Source organism: Vulpes lagopus, chromosome 12 (assembly GCF_018345385.1).
Source record: "Vulpes lagopus strain Blue_001 chromosome 12, ASM1834538v1, whole genome shotgun sequence".
NCBI lineage: Eukaryota > Metazoa > Chordata > Mammalia > Carnivora > Canidae > Vulpes > Vulpes lagopus.
In genome coordinates this window covers 5,644,790-5,665,731 of record NC_054835.1, presented here as the reverse complement: position 1 = coordinate 5,665,731, position 20,942 = coordinate 5,644,790, and the positions used below count along the sequence as shown (strand labels likewise).

Genomic DNA, 20,942 nt, shown 5'->3' with positions numbered 1-20,942 from the left:
GGCCCCTACCGGAGGGCGCTAGGGATCAAGAGTCGATCAAACTTTTTTTTTTTTTCGTTAAAGGCTTTAATTGGTTCCAACCATCCGCCATCTCTTGTGGGCCACTAGGAGGTAATCTACCACCCAGCACCCAGCAGAACCCTAGGCTGGCCAGGTTGCTCACATTGTGAGCTGGGCCCAAGCCAGGAGGCAGGCAGGATGGGAAGGGAGGTGGGCTGCATAGTCAGGTGGACTCCGACAGCGGGAGAATGAGGAAGAGGAAGCCCTCTGGCTGTCTCAGCCAGGAGGAAGGAGAGGCCAAAAGCACCCTAGGCTCAGAGACAGAGGTGGTCCCATCTTGGCCTCCCCTCTCCAGCCCTCAATCTTGCTGCCCAGAACCCGGGCCCCTGGGCCAGTCTAGAGAGAATCAGAAAAGCAGACAACAAAAGGCACCTAACAGGAGTTCATGGAGAGATGCAAGGCAGGTATGGGAGACCCCCACTTCCAATCCCACTGCCCAGGCTACTGGGACAGGGCAGGCTCCAGCAGCTTGAGGACACCGCCCACTAGATGCAGGCTGCCTGTGACCAGTACGTGGATGGCTACAGCGTCGCGGAGCAGGCTGGCCCCACTGCCTGCCACAGGGTGGGCAAGGAGGCCCTGTGGGGGACTGGGTGGCTGAAAGACAGGGTCCCGGCCTTGGCTGATCCACTGCAGGGCGTGGGAGATGCAGCTGAAGACGAGGGAGCTGGTGCTATGGGTGTGGGGTTGGTGGGAAGCCAACAGCAAGGAGGTGGGCTCACCAGGCTCCAGGCTGGTGGGGCTCCAGAGGTTGGGGCTGGCATGCTCCTCATTCAGGTGGCTCCAGTGCTGTTGGTGTGCAAGGCAGCGGAGCAACACCTGGTCCAGGGTCACCATGAAGTTCTGCTGGTCTGCCGGGTACAAGGATGGGGACATGAGCAAGAGGAATAGGGGTGGGGGGCACCGGAGGCATGCTGAGCACCTGCCTAAAGCCAGGCCCTTCCTTTACACATACCATCACATCATCGGGCCTCACAGTGGGCAGTGCTGGGAGGAAACAAAGATGCAGATGGTGACCTGCCCCTGATCCTGGAGCTGGGGGGAAGCAAGGCCAGGCGGTTTAGCTTCAGAGCTGGGGCTTTTGCCCACTGAGCACAGCTCCCCACCCTAGCCTCACTGCCTCCAAAGGTAAAGCAGGGTCCAGCACCTGAGTGAGCGTAAGTAGAAATGCGGATTCCTAGACTCTCCCCAGCAGTCTGATGTGGAACCTGAGGATCTGTATTTTTTTTTTTTTAAGATTTTTTATTTATTTGTGAGAGACACAGAGAGAGAAAGAGAGGCAGAGACACAGGCAGAGGGAGAAGTAGGCTTCCTGCAAGGAGCCCAATGTGGTACTCGATCCCAGATCCCAGGATCATGCCCTGAGCTGAAGGCAGATGCTCAACCACTGAGCCACCCAGGCGTCCCAGGATCTGTATTTTTTTTTTTTTTACACTATTTCAAATTGTTTTGAACATGACCCAGAGTAAAACACACTTTACGATGGCAACTCAGTACTCATATGGGTGTATACAGATGTCTGGGACAGATTTTTCATAAAACTACTCTTCATGCAAGGTACACAGAGACAGCCAGAGGGCTTCCTCATTTTTCCCACTGTCGGAGTCGTTTAAAAAATGCTAGTTTAGGGGATCCCTGGGTGACGGCAGCGGTTTGGCACCTGCCTTTGGCCCAGGGCGCGATCCTGGAGACCCGGGATCGAATCCCATGTCGGGCTCCCGGTGCATGGAGCCTGCTTCTCCCTCTGCCTGTGTCTCTGCCTCTCTCTCTCTCTCTCTCTCTATGTGTGTGTGACTATCATAAATAAATAAAAATTTTTAAAAAATGCTAGTTTAAAAAAAAAGCTGGTTTACACTAGCATTTGATTTTTATTTATTTATTTTTATTTTTTAAAAGATTTTATTTATTTATTCATGATAGTCACACAGAGAGAGAGAGAGAGGCAGAGACACAGGCAGAGGGAGAAGCAGGCCCCATGCAGGGAGCCCGACGCGGGATTCGATCCCAGGTCTCCAGGATCATGCCCTGGGCCAAAGGCAGGCGCTAAACCGCTGCGCCAACCCAGGGATCCCTAGCATTTGATTTTTAAATTGATTTTGAAACCAGCAGTGGGTTGCAGCCTGCATTTTGAAAACGGTTTCCCCCAGTAATTATGTTTTGGTACTGTGGTCACAATACCCAAAACGTACCAAACACTGTATATCTATACAATAAAACAAGCCTAGCTCCTACCCCAGACCAGTTCAGAAACCCCCACTGTCACCAGCAGAGCAATCCACTTAGGGACCCTCCAACCCCCTGCTCCTACCCAGGGGCCATACCTGTCACCTCTTACCTGCATTGCCAGCAGATGACACCTCTGTCAGGTTAGGGCAGAAAACAGCATAGTCAAACTGACAGGGCTAGAAGGCCAAGAGGAAAGACTGGTGTCGGAGCCCCCAGAGGATGGCCCACCACCCTGATTTGCACCCAGCAGCCCCCTGCCTCCCCCCACATCCCCACCTCTGGAGATGCCCCCACCCAGCTGAACCGCAGTGATGCTGTTAAGCCCAGCCATGGCACTTCGGCGGCCCATCCACCTCCATTATACCCTGCGGGCCCACGGCCAGAACCGGGCCGGTCGGCCTCCCGCCCACCCTCCAGCTGGCCCCTCACCTGCAGCAGCTTGAGCAGGGCCACGGGATCCCGGTCCCCCGTAGAGTTGAAAAGCAAGACGCGCACCTCAGGGCCGCTGGGAGACGGGCGGGGTTGGGGGCGCAGGGCGGTCAGAGTGTGGTACCTCCCGCCCTTCTTTGCGGGCCCCGCCCCCTCCTTCCTCCAGAAACTTCCCCTCCCCTCCGCCCCTCCCTGCGGCCCAGTCCAGACCCAGTCCCGCCCCCCACGCCCGCGCCTCCGGAGCTCACCGCCTCGGCACCCGGCTGCGGCGCAGCGCCTGGCGGAACCAGCGCACGCAGGCCTGCACGCTGCTGGCGGTGTGCGCACCGTCCAAGTACCAGGTGAGGGGCCCGCGCCGCAGCACCTGCGTCCGGCCCAACCACTCCGTGTCCCGAAGCCCTGCAGGGGCAAGGCAGCCAGCTCCCACCCTAGCCCTAAACTCACACACACAACCTGCCAGCAGGGCCCGCTGTTCAGGGCGCCCACCCTGAGCCCTCTCAGCTGATGAGCCTCTTATTCTTAGGGGCCAGTCACTGCGATCAGCTCTTGGGCTGCCTCATCTGATGGAATCTTCCCAGCAGCCCTGAGAGGGAACTATCATATGTTAGTCCCGTATTACATGTAGGCGGAGAGCCCTTAGCCCAGAGAGGTTAGGTCACAGAGCAAGTGTGCCAGGATGTGATCCGAGATCCTCCTGGCTCCTGTCATGGCCCTGACTGGGGGTCTGGCACACAGTGGGCACACCGGAATCATCTGCAAACGGGGTTTAGCTGCTATGAGTGCCTACTATGTGCTGAAAGCTTTGGGGGAGGCAAGAAGCCTGACAATATCTCCATTCTTAAGACCTGTCTTATGATGATGACAAGGAGGACAGTAGCACTGATGATAGTAGTACCACTGACTGGGTGCTATATCCCAAACCACCAGGCCCTGGTCTCAGCCCCTTCATCATGTCACCTCTCGGTGGGTCCTGTCATCACCCCATTCGGCTCAGAGTCATGAACTCAAAGTCAAGGAAGCTTACTGACTTCACAGCCTTTTGTTGTGGGCACTGTCTCAAACTGCTCCCACCTCTCAAACAGGACATGCTACATGTGAAGGGGCCTGACTGGGCAGAAGGTCCAACTCACCATGCCGCATGTGGGACGTGGGCTGGAACACGGGTGCCAGGGGCATCTGCCACAGGACACTGGGCTGAGACACCTTCAGCTCCCCAAGGCCTGAGGAGGGAGGGAGGAGGGACCCGTGTGGTCGGAGTGTGTACGGGACCTTCCAAGGCAGGCTCCACATGCCCCCTCCCCACCCATCCACCCATTTACCTTGGTGGTCCTTTTGCTGCAGCCAGCAGCGAGCCAGCTGCAAGGCTAAGGCAGCATTGGACCGCTGGTGCTCTCCCTCTAGGCCCAGGGTCAGTGGCGGCCCCCCTTCCTCCAGGGCTTCCAGTGGTGGACACAGGTAGAGAGGACACTGCCAAGGAGACAGGTGACAGCTGGTCAGGGAGCTGCCATTGCCAGCATCTTGGCGAAGAAGCCCTCCCTGAAGCTGTGGCTCCTTCCATCTTTCCACATCGACCAGAACCCACCAAACCCTGCTCCCAGAAAGAAAATGTGCTCCAGCTGGAGGAGCAGATATCCCTCACTGTGCAAATGGGCAAAAGTGAGACCCCAAAGGATGACGTGTCTCCCCAGTAAGCTGCCACCCCCGCCCCAGTGCTGCCAGACTCACTGAGATCTTCTGGGCACGGTCCTGCAGCACTGCCAGGGGACCATCAGGCTGGAGCACCGTGAAGGCAGGGACGCCATGCTGGGGAGGGGAGGAGAGGGAAGGAGGGAGGGAGACAGGCTGCTGAAGGTCCTCTGTCCCTGGGTCTGGGCAGTTCACTTAGCCTCCCGCCCGAGTGGAAGGGAGGTGGCTCTTGCTCCACACACTCAGCTGAGACAAGAACCCAGGCCCCACTGACGCCCAAGACCTTATCCTGAGTCAGGAAACAGATGCCCCTGCCCCACTTCCCTGAGCCTTGAGGCGCAGGCCCAGGCCATCCATGGACCTCCTCTGCCCTGGGCTGCCTGGTACCTTGAAGATGCCCCCTTTCTGCCATGCGATCTCCTCCACTGTGTCCCCCAGAAGGCTGGTGTGGTCAAGGCCAAGAGAGGAGATACCACACACCACAGGCTTCCTGCAGAAGACAAGAGAGCCATGATGGCACTGCCCTGGGCTCATGGCCACCATCCTTCTCCCCGCACAGCTGTCCTCACCTGATGATGTTGGTGCAGTCATAAGCACCACCAATGCCCACTTCCACTACTGCCAGGTCTACCTGCAGAGGACCAGAGGGACATCAGGGGCCTCGAGCAACCAGCCAGCTGAGCTTTCCCTCCCTGAGGCCTCTCAGACACAGGACTTTGGGGGAATGCACTCGTACCTTCTCCTGGAGGAAGATGTGGAAGGCCATGAGTGTGAGGAAGCGGAAGTAGGCCGGCATGGAGACACAGCTATTGCTGTCCTGCGGACAAGAACATGTCAGGGCCCAGGCCCTGTCACCTCTGCTCTGGGGAGGTGGGGTCCTGAGATGTGGAGCCCCCTCTGGGTCCCTCCAGCGCCCCCCACCCTGCACACCCACCAGCCCTCCTGCATGCGCACCTTGGTCTCCTCCAGCCGGTGGTAGAGGTGCCAGAAATGCTTGGTGAAGAGCTCAGGGCTTATGGGCTGCCCATTGATGCGGATCCGCTCCCGCACCTGCACCAGGTGGGGAGAGCTGCCGGGAGACCCGTGGTCATCGGAACTTCCTTCCCCAGTCCCTCAGACCCGTCTTCAGAAACCCAAATCTGTGTCACGGCCCTGCTGACCATCCTTCTGTGACTTTCCTCTGGCTTTCAGTGTCACAGCTCCTCATCCGGCCTCCCAGGCCCTGATGGGGCTGCTGCCATTGGCCTCTGGGCTTCCCCTTTCCCACATCCCAACAGTTCCCTGTGCCCCAGGCCCCCTGGACTATCTATAGTTCCTCCAGCCTGCCCCCCTCACCTTGCTCAGTCTCTACTGAGTTGGCCCCTCCTCCAGAAAGAAAAGCAGCCCCACCCTATACCCCAACAGGCTGATCTGGAATGTGCTCTGGGCACCAACAGGCCCCTGCCAACATGCCAACGTCTGCCCCCACAATGCCTGTTTTCTAGCCCTGGACAGCAAGGCCCCATCTGTGTGCTCAAGATGCATCTCCAGGCTGGCCCACAAGGCTACATGGGCTGAAAGTCAAAGGCTGGGTTTTTACCCAAAAAAATATTTAAAAAAAATACTTTTTATTAAAGTTTCATTTTTTAAAGTAATCTCCAGCCCCAACATGGGGCTCGAACTCACAACCCCGAGATCGAGAGTCGCACTCTCTACCCCGTCAGGCTGCCCCGCCCCAAAAATTATTTTAGAAAAGAGATTGTCAGCTTATATTTGAATCCTCCAAGCTCTGCTTGTATTATAAATCCCTCTCTACATTTATTTTGAACAATGAACTGTGAAGATAAAATATGGCCTGAAATGATCTCAGCTGATTCCAGACAGCCACAGAAGGCACTTGATGGAACTAGTAAAATAAAAGGAAGCAAAAATCTTAAGTCCCTCCACCCCAAGGACCAAATCCTGAGCAATTAATCACCACCTTTATCCTACTGCTTGACTGGTGGCCAGGTAGGGAGAGGCATGTGTAATACGGGGAAGAGTACCTCACGTCTGGTCCATACCCCATCCTCTGGTATGAGTTTTGGGTGCCTGACAGCAAGCACGAGGAGGTGCTGCCCCATAGGGCAAAGCAGTGGCTGAGGCTGGCAGAGCAGAAGGGAGGCCTTGACACACTGATATCATAAACTACCTAGACCTTAAGCCCTAATAAGCCAGGTTTTCTGCTCCTTACTGTAGAGACATCCAAACTGATAAATATTTCTCTGTGATTTTAAAGCTATACGTGAGGGCACCTGGCTGGCTCAGTTGGTAGAGCGTGGAACACTTGATCATGGAGGGTTGTGAGTTCAAGCCCCACACGGGGTGTAGAGATTACTTAAAAAAAATTTTTTTTAAATCTTATAGGAAAAAAAATAAAAACAGGATGTGGAATTTAAAAGTTAATAAAAGAGTATCTGACGATTCTTGCTATGTATTTAGTTTATACATCCAAGTTGCTATCCCCCTCCCAAATTTGTTTCATTACGAAAGTTCAATACTGCCACAAACTGGGGCCAAGATGTTAAAAGCTAATGGAATGGTTATTCCATTAATAAACCAACACTGGGCAGAGAGACAAGCAGTTGAGCTCCTGCTAGTTGGTTCCAAAGCCCTCCAGAGAGCTAAGAGATCCCACATTTCTCCACACCTCAGTACCTAAAGAATCCTGTCTTCAGGCCGTAGCTTCGGAGAATACGTTCCGTGAAGGCACAAGTGGAGCCCTAGAAAGAACAGGTCTTGTCTGGCACGCCTCACCCTCCCACACCATCAAACGGCTATCCTGCTCCTGAGTCCCATCCCTCACCTTCCCCTTGGTCCCAGTGACGTGAATGATGTTCAGCTGGTCCAAGTCTTCCACCTGAGACAGAGACAACTGCCTCAGCCGCAGACTCATTGATGAGGGAGGGCGGGGGGGGGAGGGGTGTCACTGGCCCCGCCCACCTTACCTGCAGACCACTCCGTGCCAAGTACAGCTTCATTGCTTCCAGCTGTGTCTGAGGATCACCCCGCTGGCGCTTTACCTGCTCCAGGTAGCCAGCATTGGTCTGCAGGGTATTCAGTGTGCGCACTGCATCCTAGCAACCACAGTCCCCAGGTAGCAGGTTAAGACCCACCAGCAGTCCACAGAAACAGAGGAACCCCAGGGCATCAGTGGCCAAGCCAGGGCACCAAGCCTACAAATGCCAGCCCTGTTGCCCCAGCCTAGAGGTTAGAGAAGTGGCATCTTTCCAGCCCTGGCAGAGATGGGAGCCTGTGGCAGTTCAGCCCCACCTAGGAGTGTCAGGCAAGCAGGTTACATGCCTAACGGGAAAAGCCTCACTTCCTGTTCCCAGTTCGGGCTTCCCAGTCTTCACCCCCCACACCAGGGCCTTAGGTCTTGTTCCCTCCAATGACATCCACATCTATACTGGGTCCTAAATTGGGAGGGGACTGCAGGAGCAGAACCACAGAAGGCTGGGGTCTTAGAACTGGAGGAGTTTGAACTAGGAATCCCTGGAAGTTTCCATGCCCAACCCTGAGGATGGGGCTCTGCATTCTGACCCAAAGAAGAGCTGCTTGAAGCACCCAGATGGAGAAGAGCAGGAGGCTCAGAGGAAGAAGGGTATATATACCTGGGGTCACCCAGCTGGCAAGGTGGGTAGCTACAGTCTCAGGAGAGTCTACCCTGGGGGTGACAGTGCAGGTGCTATTTATTTCTCCTTAGGGTCCCAACAGCTGGTTGGAGGCCCCACACCCATTAAACTGTTAACTGCCTGGCAGGCAACAGGTGTGGTCTACGGAAACCAGCCCCAGCAACAGAGCCTGGTGTCAATTTTATTTTCCAAATTCTTACCCCCACCAACATGGGGTGAATCCTGCCTGCCCCCCAGTTGCAGGTACTTTCCTGATTCCTGGAGACTCCAACCCAAAATCTCAATTCTTGGATCTCTCAAGTGTGAATTCCTGAAACTCTTTACTCTCCCCCCAACTCCACCACCCAACCGCTTAGTTGGGACTCTGGAGAAACTGGACCTCCTGTCACTGGGCACCCCTTCCCACAAGGCGGGACATCTTAGCCTCAGAATTCCCAGAATCGGCGGCCCAGGCCCAACTTCCTGGTGCCTGTCCCCACCCCCGGGCTCCAGGATGTCCCGCCCCCGAGTCCCCCACCGCCAAGCTCCCGGTCCACCCCAGCCTCAGGACCCGGAGTCCGGACGCCGTGTGACTCAGGCCCGGCCCACGTGTCATCATCGCACGACCGCTCGTCGGCCCGCCGGATACCTGATACTCCATGCCGGGCTCCTGCGGCGCGGGCCACGCGCTCAACCCTCGCCGCGCCTTGACCCCGGTCGTTGCACCGCGCGGGGAAACTGCTGCCAGGAAGAGAGCCACGCGCAGGTGGCGGCGTGCCTGCGACATACTCCCGGCGCCCGCTACCACTCGCTAGGCCAGAGCAGGAGACGCCCCGCCCCGCCCCCGCCCTCGGCCAATCAGCACCGCCCAGTGCGTCCTCCGGAACCAATAAGAATCCGCGGGATGCCATATTTGTGAGGGGCAGGCCCGGGGGCGGGGCGGGTGGTTTCGCCCCTGTTTGTGAGGGGCACGCTCCCCGGAATGCCCTCTACACGCACTCAGCATCTCGAGGACTCGGCCACACCCCCAAAATAGTCCTAGTCTGCACCCCTCAGCCTGGTGATCCACGAGGACTAGCTCTGAGGCGGCACAGAAGGCGTACGCTTGGAGGGAGGTCCTTTAATTCAAGCCCAGAAATGTCACGCCTTAACGCACAGACTGCAGGCGGCGGGTGTTCGGCCTCTGCGCTCCTGAATCTGACAATCCGGTGGCGAAGCGATAGACCAAAACCCAAGCACCTTCGCTACTGGGGCTACTACCGTCCCTGGGCAGCCTGGGAAGGCGTCCTGGAAGAAACGACATCCTAAAAGAGGCCTGGGGATGAGGCGGAGTCAGAGGTGGCGGAGCAGCGGGTGTGGGGAGAGGTTTCCAGGCAAAGGGATGGAATGCAGGTGAAAAGCAAAGGACTGAAGAGGGAGAGGGCGGGGTGGAGAGGGAGGAAGGGAGGGAGAGAGAAAACGAACTAACTAGCCCGAGGGAACTGCACTTCCACCGGGTGGGGCCTAGTTGCCCTGGAGTGCCAGAATGCCTGATCCAGCAGGACCTTGTAGCCTAAGAAATTTGGATTAAATTTGGAGAACAATAAAATGGTTTTTTAAAAAGATAACAAAAATAAATAAATAAAAATAAAAAATATAACAAGATCAGGTTTGCGTGTTGGAAGACTTACTGTATGGAGAGTTAACTAGAGAGCCACGTGGGGAGGAGACAATCTATCCTAGTTTAGGGTGAGGAGGACTTGTCCCAGACTTTCCCGTTTTTGACCTTCTTGGCCAGAACTGCTAGCATGGAAAAAGTAGCATGGAGATTCCTTTTCTTCATAAGATATGCCTGTCATTTATTTTTATTTTTCAGCCCTCTGTAGGATTAAAAAGTCCTTTTCGCATCACATTGCCATGCTCCCTGCTCTTGGTCCTCTTTTCCATGTACTCCTTCAAGCATTGTCTCATCTCCTGATCGAAATCATTGCAATGACCAAACAATTTCAGAATGCTGTGATTTTTATGACATTCCTTAAGCAAGTTAATCAAGACATTGCATTCTTCAGTGTGCAGGTGTAGAGAGATAAGACAATGCATCTTTAGAAGGTGAAGGAGCACAACAGAGCAACCTGATTATCGGCCACACCCAGAGGGCTGAAGCTACAGTCACCAGCGAAGACTCCCCATCCAAAGGCTGGTGGCCTGGGCCCTGGGCAGCTCCCGGTGGCAAAAGCTCCCATGCCCTCCACAGCTGACCGGGCTCAGAGATGCCCTTTTTATAGCTCAGGTCACAGAAAGGTATATGGATGGGGGGCTGGGGGGCGGGGTTGGTATAGACAACACTCTAGAGAAGTTCCCACAGACAAAAGATAATCCTTCAAACAACTGATTCCAGCACCTCCCTCCCTCTTTCCTGCCAGCATTGGGGGTAAATATTTATCAGAGATTGTTTGATTTTTGAAATAAACATATGACATGTTGGGAAGATTCTGTCATTGGCTGGACTTCTGCTCTTTACATCACTGTTGGGCATCCTGACTCTGGCCCCATGGGAAATAGATGCTTTCCCGTCTTGGTTTTCTTCTCCTTCTCTTCCTCCTCCTTCTTCCTCTTCTTCATTGAAATGTTCTCTATGCGTATACATGCATATAATAACTGCATAGAAATGATCATAAAAAGGAGCTTTAAATGTTTTTTGCTTTGTGGGATCCTGGCAGGTTCAGTCCGTAGAGCATTCAAGCTTTGATCGTGGGATAATTAAGTTCAAGCCTCATGTTGGGTGTAGAGATTACTTAAAAATAAAAATCTTTAAAAATAAAAAATATTTTTCTTTGCTCACCCCTACCTCTTAAATTCCTCCTTTGGTGACATCCAAGTATGCATCCCATCATGTTTTCTAAGCACATGAGATGACAGACACATCTAGACATCTATAGGACTTTGTCGATGTGCATGACAATATTTTCTGCATCTTAACACTTTTTTTTAAACATTTTATTTATGAGAGGCACAATGAGAGGGAGCGAGGCAGAGACACAGGTAGAGGGAGAAGCAGGAACCTTACAGGGAGCCCGATGCGGGACTAGATCCCCAGGATCATGCCCCAGGACCACGCCCTGAGCTGAGGGCAGACACTTTAACCGCTGAGCCATCCAGCATCCCATCATCTTAACACTCTTATCCAACAATAAGCTTACAGGGATCCCTTGAAGATACTGACTTAGCAGATAGTTAAAGAGCACTTATTTGAACCATGCCCTGTTCTAAACACCTTCTATACAGTTGGTCATTTATCCATAATGACCCTATAAGACTAGTATTAATGTTACTAGTATTAATGGCCTGTTTTCACAAGTGAGGAAACAGGCCAATTGCCTCCCTCCTGCCCTTGTGCCGGGGCGGGGACCCTGCTAACTCAGTGGCAGTGGCAGTACTATATTGCACCAACCACTTGCCTGCTGAGGGGCATTCATGTCACCTTCCATCTGTGTTTTGCCTGCTGAGTGGCATTCATGTCACCTTCCATCTGTGTTTTGTCTCTGGGGACAGCATGTGCCCCAGGGGGTTTTGTTTCTATGGGTAAGATCCCCTGTAATGAGAGTTTGGGGTCTATGGGTATTTGAAATTCTTTCCCCTCACACTGTTATATTTGCATCCCACCAACTGTGGGTGAGGATACCCCATTCCCAGAATGTCCCCCAAACTGCTGGGTGTAGAGTACCTTGTCACTGTTACTCTGCATTTCCCTGGCTGTGGTAAACGTGAGCATTTTCCATACATTTATTTCTGTAAACTGCCTCCCTCATCCTTGGCACACTTTCCTACTGTCTGTTCATCCCCTTCTCGGCAGTTATAAAAGCATTTTGGGGATCAAAGACATTAGTCCTCAGTTCTGTCCTGTATACACCAAGTTTTTTTTTTTTAAGTAGTCTTGTAGTTTTTTTTTTTTAAAGACCATATTTTTTTTAATTTTTATTTATTTATGATAGTCACACACATACAGAGAGAGAGAGGCAGAGACATAGGCAGAGGGAGAAGCAGGCTCCATGCACCGGGAGCCCGACGTGGGACTGATCCCGGGTCTCCAGGATCGCGCCCTGGGCCAAAGGCAGGCGCTAAACCGCTGCGCCACCCAGGGATCCCCTTGTAGTAGTTTTTAAAGTAGTTTTGTTTTGTTGTTGTTGTTAAGTTACTGTTGGGGGCTTAACTTAAAATTCACAAACCCGAGATCAAGACCTGAGCTGAGATCGAGTCAAGCGCTTAAATGACTGAGCCACCCAGGGGCCCCCCAAATGTTTTTTCTTGATCTACTATGGGTGGCCTCAGTTGATCCATATATAACAGGGTGTACTGGAGCTCCGGGTCATTCCTTCAGGAATGAGACCTCAGGGAAAATAAGATGCCAGGAAGGAGTCTCTCTTCTCCCAGGTCAGCTGGAAAACTCCATTTATCTACATTCCTAAATCTTAACCGATCTCTTTCCCTTTGCCCTGAGCAAAGAAGTCTGTTGATTTCCCCCTCTCTAGAGCGGACTGCATTTGCAATCTTAACAATCACTGAGCTACCGACTTCTGTTCCAGTTGGGAACAGAATAGATGCAAAGGCATGAAGGCAAGCAGCAGCCCAGAAAATTCTGGGGGTCTACCTGGTATCATCCCAGTTGTGTAGGAAATTATAAGTGGTGACTAGGGCTTTGGCAAAGCCACCCAGTGGCCTTGGGCAGGTCATGTCTCCTTTCCCCTGGACCTCTGTTTACTCCATGGTCTCTAAGGACAATGGTCATCATAGCCACAGACACTGGGAAATTTGTAGGAGTCATTTAAGGGGGTGGGGGTAGAATAGAGTTATCTTCTTTTCCTATTTTTTTTTCTTTTCCTATTTTTATTTTGTTTTTAAATCCTAATATTTTGAGGGAGGGGATGCATGGGTGGCTCAGTTAAATATCTGACTCTTGATTTTGGCTCAAGTCATGATCTCAGGATTGTGAGATCAAGCCCCTCCTCTGGCTCTGTGATGGGCATGGAGCCTGCTTAAGATTCTCTCTTGCTCCCTCTCCCTCTGCCCCTATCCCCTCCCTACTCTCTCCAAAAAAGATAAAAATTCAAAATAAAATAAATCCTAATATTTTTGATGGATAATACATCATATCATTCAATTAGTCAGAAGTACAGAAAATACACAATGAAAAGCTTCTCTCCCACACCAGGTCCCAGCATCAATAATAGCTCTCTCCAGTCAGTTATGTTTCCTGTGATCTCTTCAGAGATATGTCATCCATTTGCAAGCAGATATAGAGATTTCCCTTTTATACTTGCAGATAGCAGACCATATACACAAGTCTGCATTGTACTTTTTCCATGTACCTTTATATCCTGAACCATATTTTGGACCATGTTGGTACATAAGAGCTGCCTCACTGGCTACTTTGTTTTTTTGAAGCTGCTCAGTACTCCTGGTGCGGAAGTACTACTGTGGATTTAGCCAGTCTTCTACTGATGGACATTTAGGTTTCTAATATTTTGCCATCACAAGCAATGTTGCAGTGGGTAACATTTTACCCTCATCATCTCTTCCATGTGTGAGCACATCTGATGGATGAATTCCAAGAAGTGCAATTGCTATGTTAAAAGGGATTGGCATTCAACATCTTCATACATATTGCCATATACACATACACATCGTTCTCCAAAGGGGTGGGATTAGTTTCCACCTCCATGCCTCCACGGGGCACAAACTGGCCATTTCCTCCACAACACAGACCTTAGCCAACTTTGATCCTTGCCAATTGCACAGGTGGAAAAATGGATTCTCAAGGTAGTTATCATTTGCATTTATTTTATTTGGAGGATGCTAAGCACTCTGTCTTATGTTTAAAAACCATATGTAGGGGCAGCCCGGGTGGCTCAGTGGTTTAGTGCTGCCTTCAGCCCGGGGCATGATCCTGGTGGCCCGGGATCAAGTCCCACATCGGGCTCCCTGCATGGAGCTTGCTTCTCCCTCTGCGTGTGTGTGTCTCTCTCTCTGTGTGTGTCTCTCGTGAATAAATAAATCTTTAAAAAATTTATTAAAAAATAAAAACAAAACAAAAAAAACATTTGTATGTATGATTTGCTAACCTCCTTTGTATCATTGCTTTTTTAAATTTTTTTTAAAGATTTATTTATTTATTCATGAGAGACACAGGCAGAGGGAGAAGCAGGCTCCTCACAGGGAGCCCGATGTGGGACTCGATCCCGGATTCCCGGATCATGACCTGAGCCAAAGGCAGGCACCCAACCACTGAGCCACCCAGGCATCCCTATTTTTTATTTTTTTTAAGATTTTATGTGTTTATTCATGAGAGACAGCAGAGAGAGAGAGAGGCAGAGACCTAGGCAGAGGGAGAAGCAGGCTCTGTGCAGGGAGCCCAATGTGGGACTCAATTCCAGGACTTCAGGATCAGGCCCTGAGCCGAAGGCAGATGCTCAACCAATGGGCCACCCACGTGTCCCCATTGCTTTTTATTTTGAAAGTCACAGATGTTTATAGAAGAAAACAGAGAAATGTGTAAAGGAAAAAAATCAAAGGCACCTTCATCACACACCTGGAAAACCAATGTTGGCTTTTTAGTTCCAGGATGAAAGTATTCATGCTCTCCAGAAAGGACAATAGAAACAAAGCCATTGTCTGGAGAGAAAAAGAAAACAGGGATGCAAGAAAACTGGCAAGTGGGTCAGTGTCCCCCCACTGGAAGCAGATCTGCAGATGTATATAGAGGGGAGCAAGGGCCAGGAATTCTAATTTAACCCCCACCCTCTCAAAGGGAAAGGATGTCATCCATCCATCCATCCATCCATCCATCCATCCATCCATTCATTCACCTCTGTGCCAGACCCTGGGCTTGGTGCTGGAGACACTGGGTTCTGGGGACAGATGGCCAAGTCCTGCTTGCAGAGCGCCCTGTCCAATGTGAGAAGACAGTAAAGAAGGAAACTCACAAAGGAACATACATCTTTGCAAACCCTGATAACCCTGATTAGAGCCATCCTCACTGCTATAGGGGCAGGAGGCTGAGGTCCGAGAGAGGGACAGAGACAGCTTGGGGTCACACAGCAGGTCAGCAAAGGCCCTATGCTGGGCCCCAGGGTGGACTTTTTAAACTCAGATCAGCCTGTGTCACTGCCCCCTCTCTTGGCCCATCATGCCCTCCAGATTAATAAAGCCCATAACCTCACTGTTGCCCAGCTTCCACCACCTCTTGCCTCACTAACCACCGTAGCGCACCATCCTTACAGCTGGCCAGGGACTTCAGGAATCGGTCTGGGGGTCTTCCACTTCCAAGCTTTTGCTCACATTTACCTTTGCCTGAAATACTTTTCCTCTATACTTTTCTCCTTTGCTTTTTCGGGCAGGTTGCTTTCAGTTAACATTTATTAAACACTTATCCCAGTACTTGACATTGCAATCTCTTTTTGTGTTCTTGAAAAGTGTGTGAATTAGAGATTGGCCCCATTTTATAGATAGAGAAATCGAGGTTCGTCTGTTGTCAATGAGCTGGGTGGCCCTGGGCAATTTGCTTCCCCTCTCTGATCCTGACCCTTGGTCTCCTCCTTAGTAGGGTGAGAGCTGAAATGAGCTCTGTCCTAGCCCATAATTTCTGGGGATATCTATGGGTGGATATTTCACTGAGGACAAGTCTCCAAAGGCTACCACACTCCAGAGCCTGGACTAGAGGGGTCCAATTGTTCCTTTCTTGCTTAACGGATACCAAGAGAGGTTCGAGCTCATTGGTAGGTTTGTACAGAAGCCTGACAGCCCCCGGCCCCGGGGTTTTAACCCTTTGATAAAAAGACTCCTCCACCACCCAATATCTATTTACATCTAGTGACCTATAAGAAAATATTTATTCTGTAATTGGGGAAAGAAAATTTGCATTAGAGGGAATTCCATATCCCCAGTGTTGTGGCTATGCCAAACTCACACCCTTGAGTCTGGCTACTAAGGTGTTTATGGATTTAGTTGGAGGGCAACCGGGGCCTTAAAAATAGGCCTCCCTCTGATCCTGTAATTCTATTTCTAAAAATGACCTTGAGGAATCAATTGGAACTGTGCTCAGGGCCCCATGAGCCATGTTGATCACCCTCCATCTTAGGTGGCAGGTTATAATACAAGGCTCATGATGCCCTCCTTCCTGAAACCCTTTGTTCTCTGTGCTTCCCTGACACCTCCCTCCCTGGTTCTACTTCTTCCTTCTTCCTGCTTGGCTGCACCTTCCCCACCCCCTGCCCTCACCACCCCCATCCTCATGTTGGAGGGCCCCAGGGATCATGCTTCTCTCTCTCCAAGGTCCCAGGTCTGGGATGATGTCTGAGTTTCAAGTGCTACAGACATGAGTGGCCTCCTGGCATCTCCCCCAGGCTTGACTACAGCAAGCACCTTAAACTGGTCATATCCATAGCATGTGTTCCCTTGTGTTCTGCCCTGAAACCAGCCAGCCAGGCAGGTCTTCCCAGCTTGGGACAGATACAGCTTCACCATTTGCCCAGCTGCCCTCACCTTGGGTTTCCCTCACCCCCAAACCCCACCCATCCACAGCCTTTCCAGCAGCCACAGACTCCCTTCCATGTCACCACTGCTGTTCCGCCCTGTCTGTAGTCTTGCTGCTGCTCCTTTGGACACACACAGCATTCTCTTGTCATTTAAAAAGAAAATCAGATCTTGTCTCTGTTCTGCTAAACCCCTTCAGTGAATTTCCACAGCATTTAGGGTTACATCCAAACTTTTGTACTCACCATCTCTTACCATCGCCCCCAGCCCTGCTGGCCTTCTCTGGGATCCTCAGATACACCTGCTCACACCCATCTCTGCAAAGGTCCACACCTAGTGAGCCCTCGGCATTAAAAGTACTCATGTCATCCTCACAATAGATTTTTGAGCACTTTGATTATCCTCATCATACACATGGGAAACTGAGGCAGAGTGGTTACTCAGCCAGCCGAAGGTCACACAGAGAGAATGTATGACAGAGCCTTAGGGCCTTTGCATTGGTGGTTCCCTCTGCCTGGATCATTCTCCACCAAGTTCCCATGACCAACTCCCTGGCATACCAGGTCTCTGCTCAAATGTCGTCTTCTTGCCACATTCTGTTCACCATCTGCCCTTTTGCTTAGCCACTGGGGATACTGAAGCCCAGCAAGGGGCTATAACTGACCTGGAACTAGGCATGGCCCACATGTTCTTGGGGTCTTCCTGGGGTCCCCACTCATGGCCAAGAGGGGCCCTCAGAGGGCACCAGACATGTGACACAAGGCCTTGTGGTGGGCCAGGCCACAGAGAGGCTGGCTTCAGCCCGGCCTCCTCCCCTGGGGCCCGACCCTCTTTGGACTGGCTGATACCTTCTCTGCTCAAACCTGCAGACAGCTGTCTTCCTGACCTCCAGTGGGAAGAAGTGTGTGGAATTTTTTTTTTCATTTGCTTATCTCACTCTGCAACCACAATTGTCTTCAGCACCTCCTCCCTGGGGTGTGAGATTTATGAGCCGTGTCCTTGCCAGGTGCTGTACTGAGCCCTTCTGACCAGGGAGGAACTGAGGACTGGAGGTGCAGAATCACCTGCGAAGCTCAGCAGCTGGCAAGTGGCGGAGCAAGGATTCGGCTTAGTCCCAACTCCATTTGATTCCAGCTGCTTCCGGTTTATTTATCTTTTATTTCCTCTCTATACCCAGAGTGGGGCTTGAACTTACACCACCCCACCGCCCCCCCAGATCAAGAGACATGCTCCACTGACAGAGCCAGCCAGGTGCCCCCAGCTGCTACTGATCAAGCTTGGGAATCCTTGGCTATTTTTTTTTTTCATTTGTGACTTGGATTTTCTTTGATAATAGCTAATATGAATTATTTCTAAACATCAGCACTGTGCAGAAATCTTTATGCAATGCTTCTGTTCCTGGACCCATTTCCTAGAGGAGGCAAAAGAAGGCCTAACAGGGAAAATAGCTTAGTCACTCAAGGGCTCTATAACACCAGCTCCAGACTCCACCCTCAGGCCACCCCTGGACCCTGCCCCCACCTGCCCTGTGTCCTGCAAGGGCACCCGTGACCTGGTTATTTGATCAATGGGGCTCTGGCCTTGAGCTGGCTCTTATTTCAGAGGGAGGCCTTACTGCCTCAAGGAGCCATGCAAAATGCCAATACCCCATAGCTCTTGGAGTGTCCTCAATTCTCTCTCCCCTGCTGAGGGGACCCATACCGTGTGACCCTGGGCAAATCACCTCACCTCCCTAGGGTCCTGCCGTGTAAGGTAAGGGGGCCTGGATGACCTCACGGGGGCCACTGCTCTCAAACCCTTGCATCTGGGGCCACCCCTCCTCTGCTGCTGGGCAGAAGGTTCTATGGGTCAGGTGGTCTGGGTAAAGAGTGGCCTGGCCTGGCGTGCAGCCCCAGGCTGGCTAATGGCAGCCTTAAAATTCTGGCCTGGTCTTCAGACTACAGTCCCAAGAGGGAGGGAGGTGCTGACTCACTGTGTGCCCATTCAACAGAGGAGAAAACTGAAGGTTGTTGAGGCCAAGTGACTTGTCTAGTGCCTGTCAGGTCCTGAACCTTGATCTCCTCACTCAGACTCCTGCAGCCAGGCGAGTTCTATACCAGCTCCAGCCAGTGTTAGCCCAAGCCAGGCTGGAAGGTGGGGGGCCGGCCTGGGCCAGTCTCCTCACCTCTCTGAGTCCCATTTCTTCATCTGTAAAGCACAGAATGCTGTCATGCCCACTTCAGAGGGGTGCAGTGAGGCAGAATGAGAGGGTGCTGGGCCTGGAGCCCAGAGCAAGCTCCAGATGGGGGTTAGAAATTCAATAGGCTAGGTGCTTAACTGTTCACTATCGCACCTTCCAGATCTATAAAATAGCAACAACATCAGCAGGGGACCAGGGCTGCCACTATTACTATTATTCTTACTATTATTATTTAAATGGAGCTAACAACCCTTCCTTATGGAGCAGTCAGAATTTAATCTGGTGAGATCCAGTGTAAGAACCATGTCTACAGGGCAGCTCCGTTGGTGCAGCGGTTTAGCGCCGCCTGCAGCGGGGGGCTGGGATCCTGGAGACCCAGGATCGAGTCCCACGTCGGGCTCCCTGCATGGAGCCTGCTTCTCCCTCTGCCTGTGTCTGTGCCTCTCTCTCAATCTCTCTGAATAAATAAATAAATCTTAAAAAAAAAAAAAAGACCTGGAGCACAGGAAGCCCTGTAAGGGGGTCTCTGCACCTCCCAGTCCTGCTATCAGTTCTGCCTTGCGGACCCCTCCTCAAGAGCTTCCCCCCAACCACAGCGGGCAGGGGTTCCCATGGAGCCTCTGGCCTGGTTAGAAGGTGGAGCTGAGGCCCACAGGGGAGGCCCCTGATCGCCCCAAGCCCACAGGACAAGATTTTAGAGAAGACAAAGTTTTCCCCTGGGGCCCTGCCAAATGTGGGTTATCACTGTTGATGACCTTGCCGCCACCCCCCCCCCCCCCCCCCCCCCCCCCCGCCCCAGGGAGTAGTTACTAGTTACACAGAAGAAAGATCTTAGCTTAGAGAGGCAGGAGTTACCTGCCCCAGGTAACTTTACCAAGCTCTCCTACCTGGAAGGAGGGAGTTTTAGCTGAGAAAGGGCTTGCAGATGGGCCCGGCTGCTCCATGGTAGCTTCCCACCGCACCTTCTCAGCCAGGAGGTTGCCAGAGACCTGGTACTGTTCATCCCTGGGCTTCCTGCACCCTAATGGGGCTGGGCACGGAGTGATCCCTGAGTGAGGGCGCTCTGTCAAATCCCCTCTGCCCAGGGCTTGGCTGGGCTAGAGGAAGGAGGGGGTGTTGGGGGGATTCCCTCTCCCTGCCTCTTGGCCTTGGCCAGGGCCTCCCCAGGGCCCAGGGAAGGTCTTAGCTGATAGGTGCCTGCTCTCATCCTGGGATGGGCCTAGGGAGGGACCTCTCTGGTGAATCTCCCGGGTTAAATAACAGCCCAGGGAGGCTAAAGGTGAGTGGGAAGGTGGGGGGTGTGCTGTGCAGAGAGAAGGGAGCCCTTGAGAAACTTCCAAACCTTGGGGCTGGGCTTCCTGCAGAGCCAGGCTGGCCTTATCTGGCCTCTCTTATCACAGCCCACCTCTCCTCACAGTTAGGGCTGTTGGCCCTGGCCCTGCCATGCTGGGAGCCCCCGGCAGCAGATGCAGGACACCCAGGCACTCCAGACCTGAGGAGTCAGAGGCTGGGTTTTCCCAAAAAGGAGCCAGGACAAAGACAGAGTTCTCCGCCTGCAGGGTGAAATGGAGGGCTGGCCCCCCCAGGGCTGGTGAAGGCCTTTCCACCCCCCCCCTTTCCCCCTTCAACCGTCAGCTTGCATGGGCTGACCCGCTGGAATGGGTGCCACTCGCAGATGCCAGGCCCTCCTCTAGCTGCCTCAGGGTAACACCCCACGAGGCCCTGCCCTCTGGGAGCTTTGGTTCCTGACCACGCATCTCTCTCCACAGACAGGGCAACTCCTTCTGCATGCCAGGGGTTGAGGCATGGTTAGTCCAGGCCTCCCCTCTGGGCAGTTCTGTGTTGGGGGACCTTGGAGCCAGCAGCTCCAGGGCTTAGGGTCTGCTTTTTGTTTGAAAATACAGTTTGGCTGCATGAGTAAAAATACGAAGTAAGGAAACAGGAGAAAACACAGAGAAACGTGAAGAGCAAAACCATCCAGGTACAACCAGGGGTAATGTTTTAGTGTGATTCCTTATTTTTCTTATAAAATGAGTTCAAGCAATAGAACTGGAACATCTTTCTAATGCTATGCACATGCTGCCCGAATCCCAACCAGCAGCGTTGGTTGGCCAGAGGCACCCACCTGGACACGGGAGTCCCAGGTCTGGACATGCACTGAAGGCAAAGAGCTGCTCTAACTTACCGAAGCTGAGGGAGGTTCTCCCAGCTTTTCCCCACAC

The 20,942-nt window shown here is 52.4% G+C and overlaps 1 protein-coding gene across 3 annotated transcripts; it reads right to left on the bottom strand.

Moving 5' to 3' along the window:
- Window positions 1-42: 42 nt before the first annotated feature.
- On the bottom strand, window positions 43-20,340 carry FPGS (folylpolyglutamate synthase). 3 transcript variants are annotated; one of them, XM_041725266.1, is made up of 16 exons: window positions 8,683-9,780; window positions 7,368-7,496; window positions 7,226-7,279; window positions 7,078-7,142; window positions 5,356-5,470; window positions 5,138-5,218; window positions 4,971-5,032; window positions 4,789-4,891; window positions 4,441-4,518; window positions 4,035-4,182; window positions 3,846-3,935; window positions 2,964-3,114; window positions 2,716-2,791; window positions 2,396-2,462; window positions 1,016-1,095; window positions 752-911 (listed from the first exon to the last, which is right to left on the bottom strand). In XM_041725266.1, exons 1-16 carry the CDS (start codon window positions 8,818-8,820, stop codon window positions 891-893), a joined length of 1,458 nt encoding a protein of 485 aa, XP_041581200.1. In that variant the 5' UTR covers window positions 8,821-9,780; the 3' UTR covers window positions 752-890. The 3 variants fall into 3 exon arrangements, with proteins under 3 accessions (XP_041581199.1, XP_041581198.1, XP_041581200.1); XM_041725265.1 differs by lacking the exons at window positions 1,016-1,095; window positions 8,683-9,780 and adding an exon at window positions 19,608-20,340 and having other exon boundaries at window positions 43-911; XM_041725264.1 differs by lacking the exon at window positions 1,016-1,095 and having other exon boundaries at window positions 43-911; window positions 8,683-9,752.
- Between the last annotated feature and the right edge of the window lie 602 nt (window positions 20,341-20,942).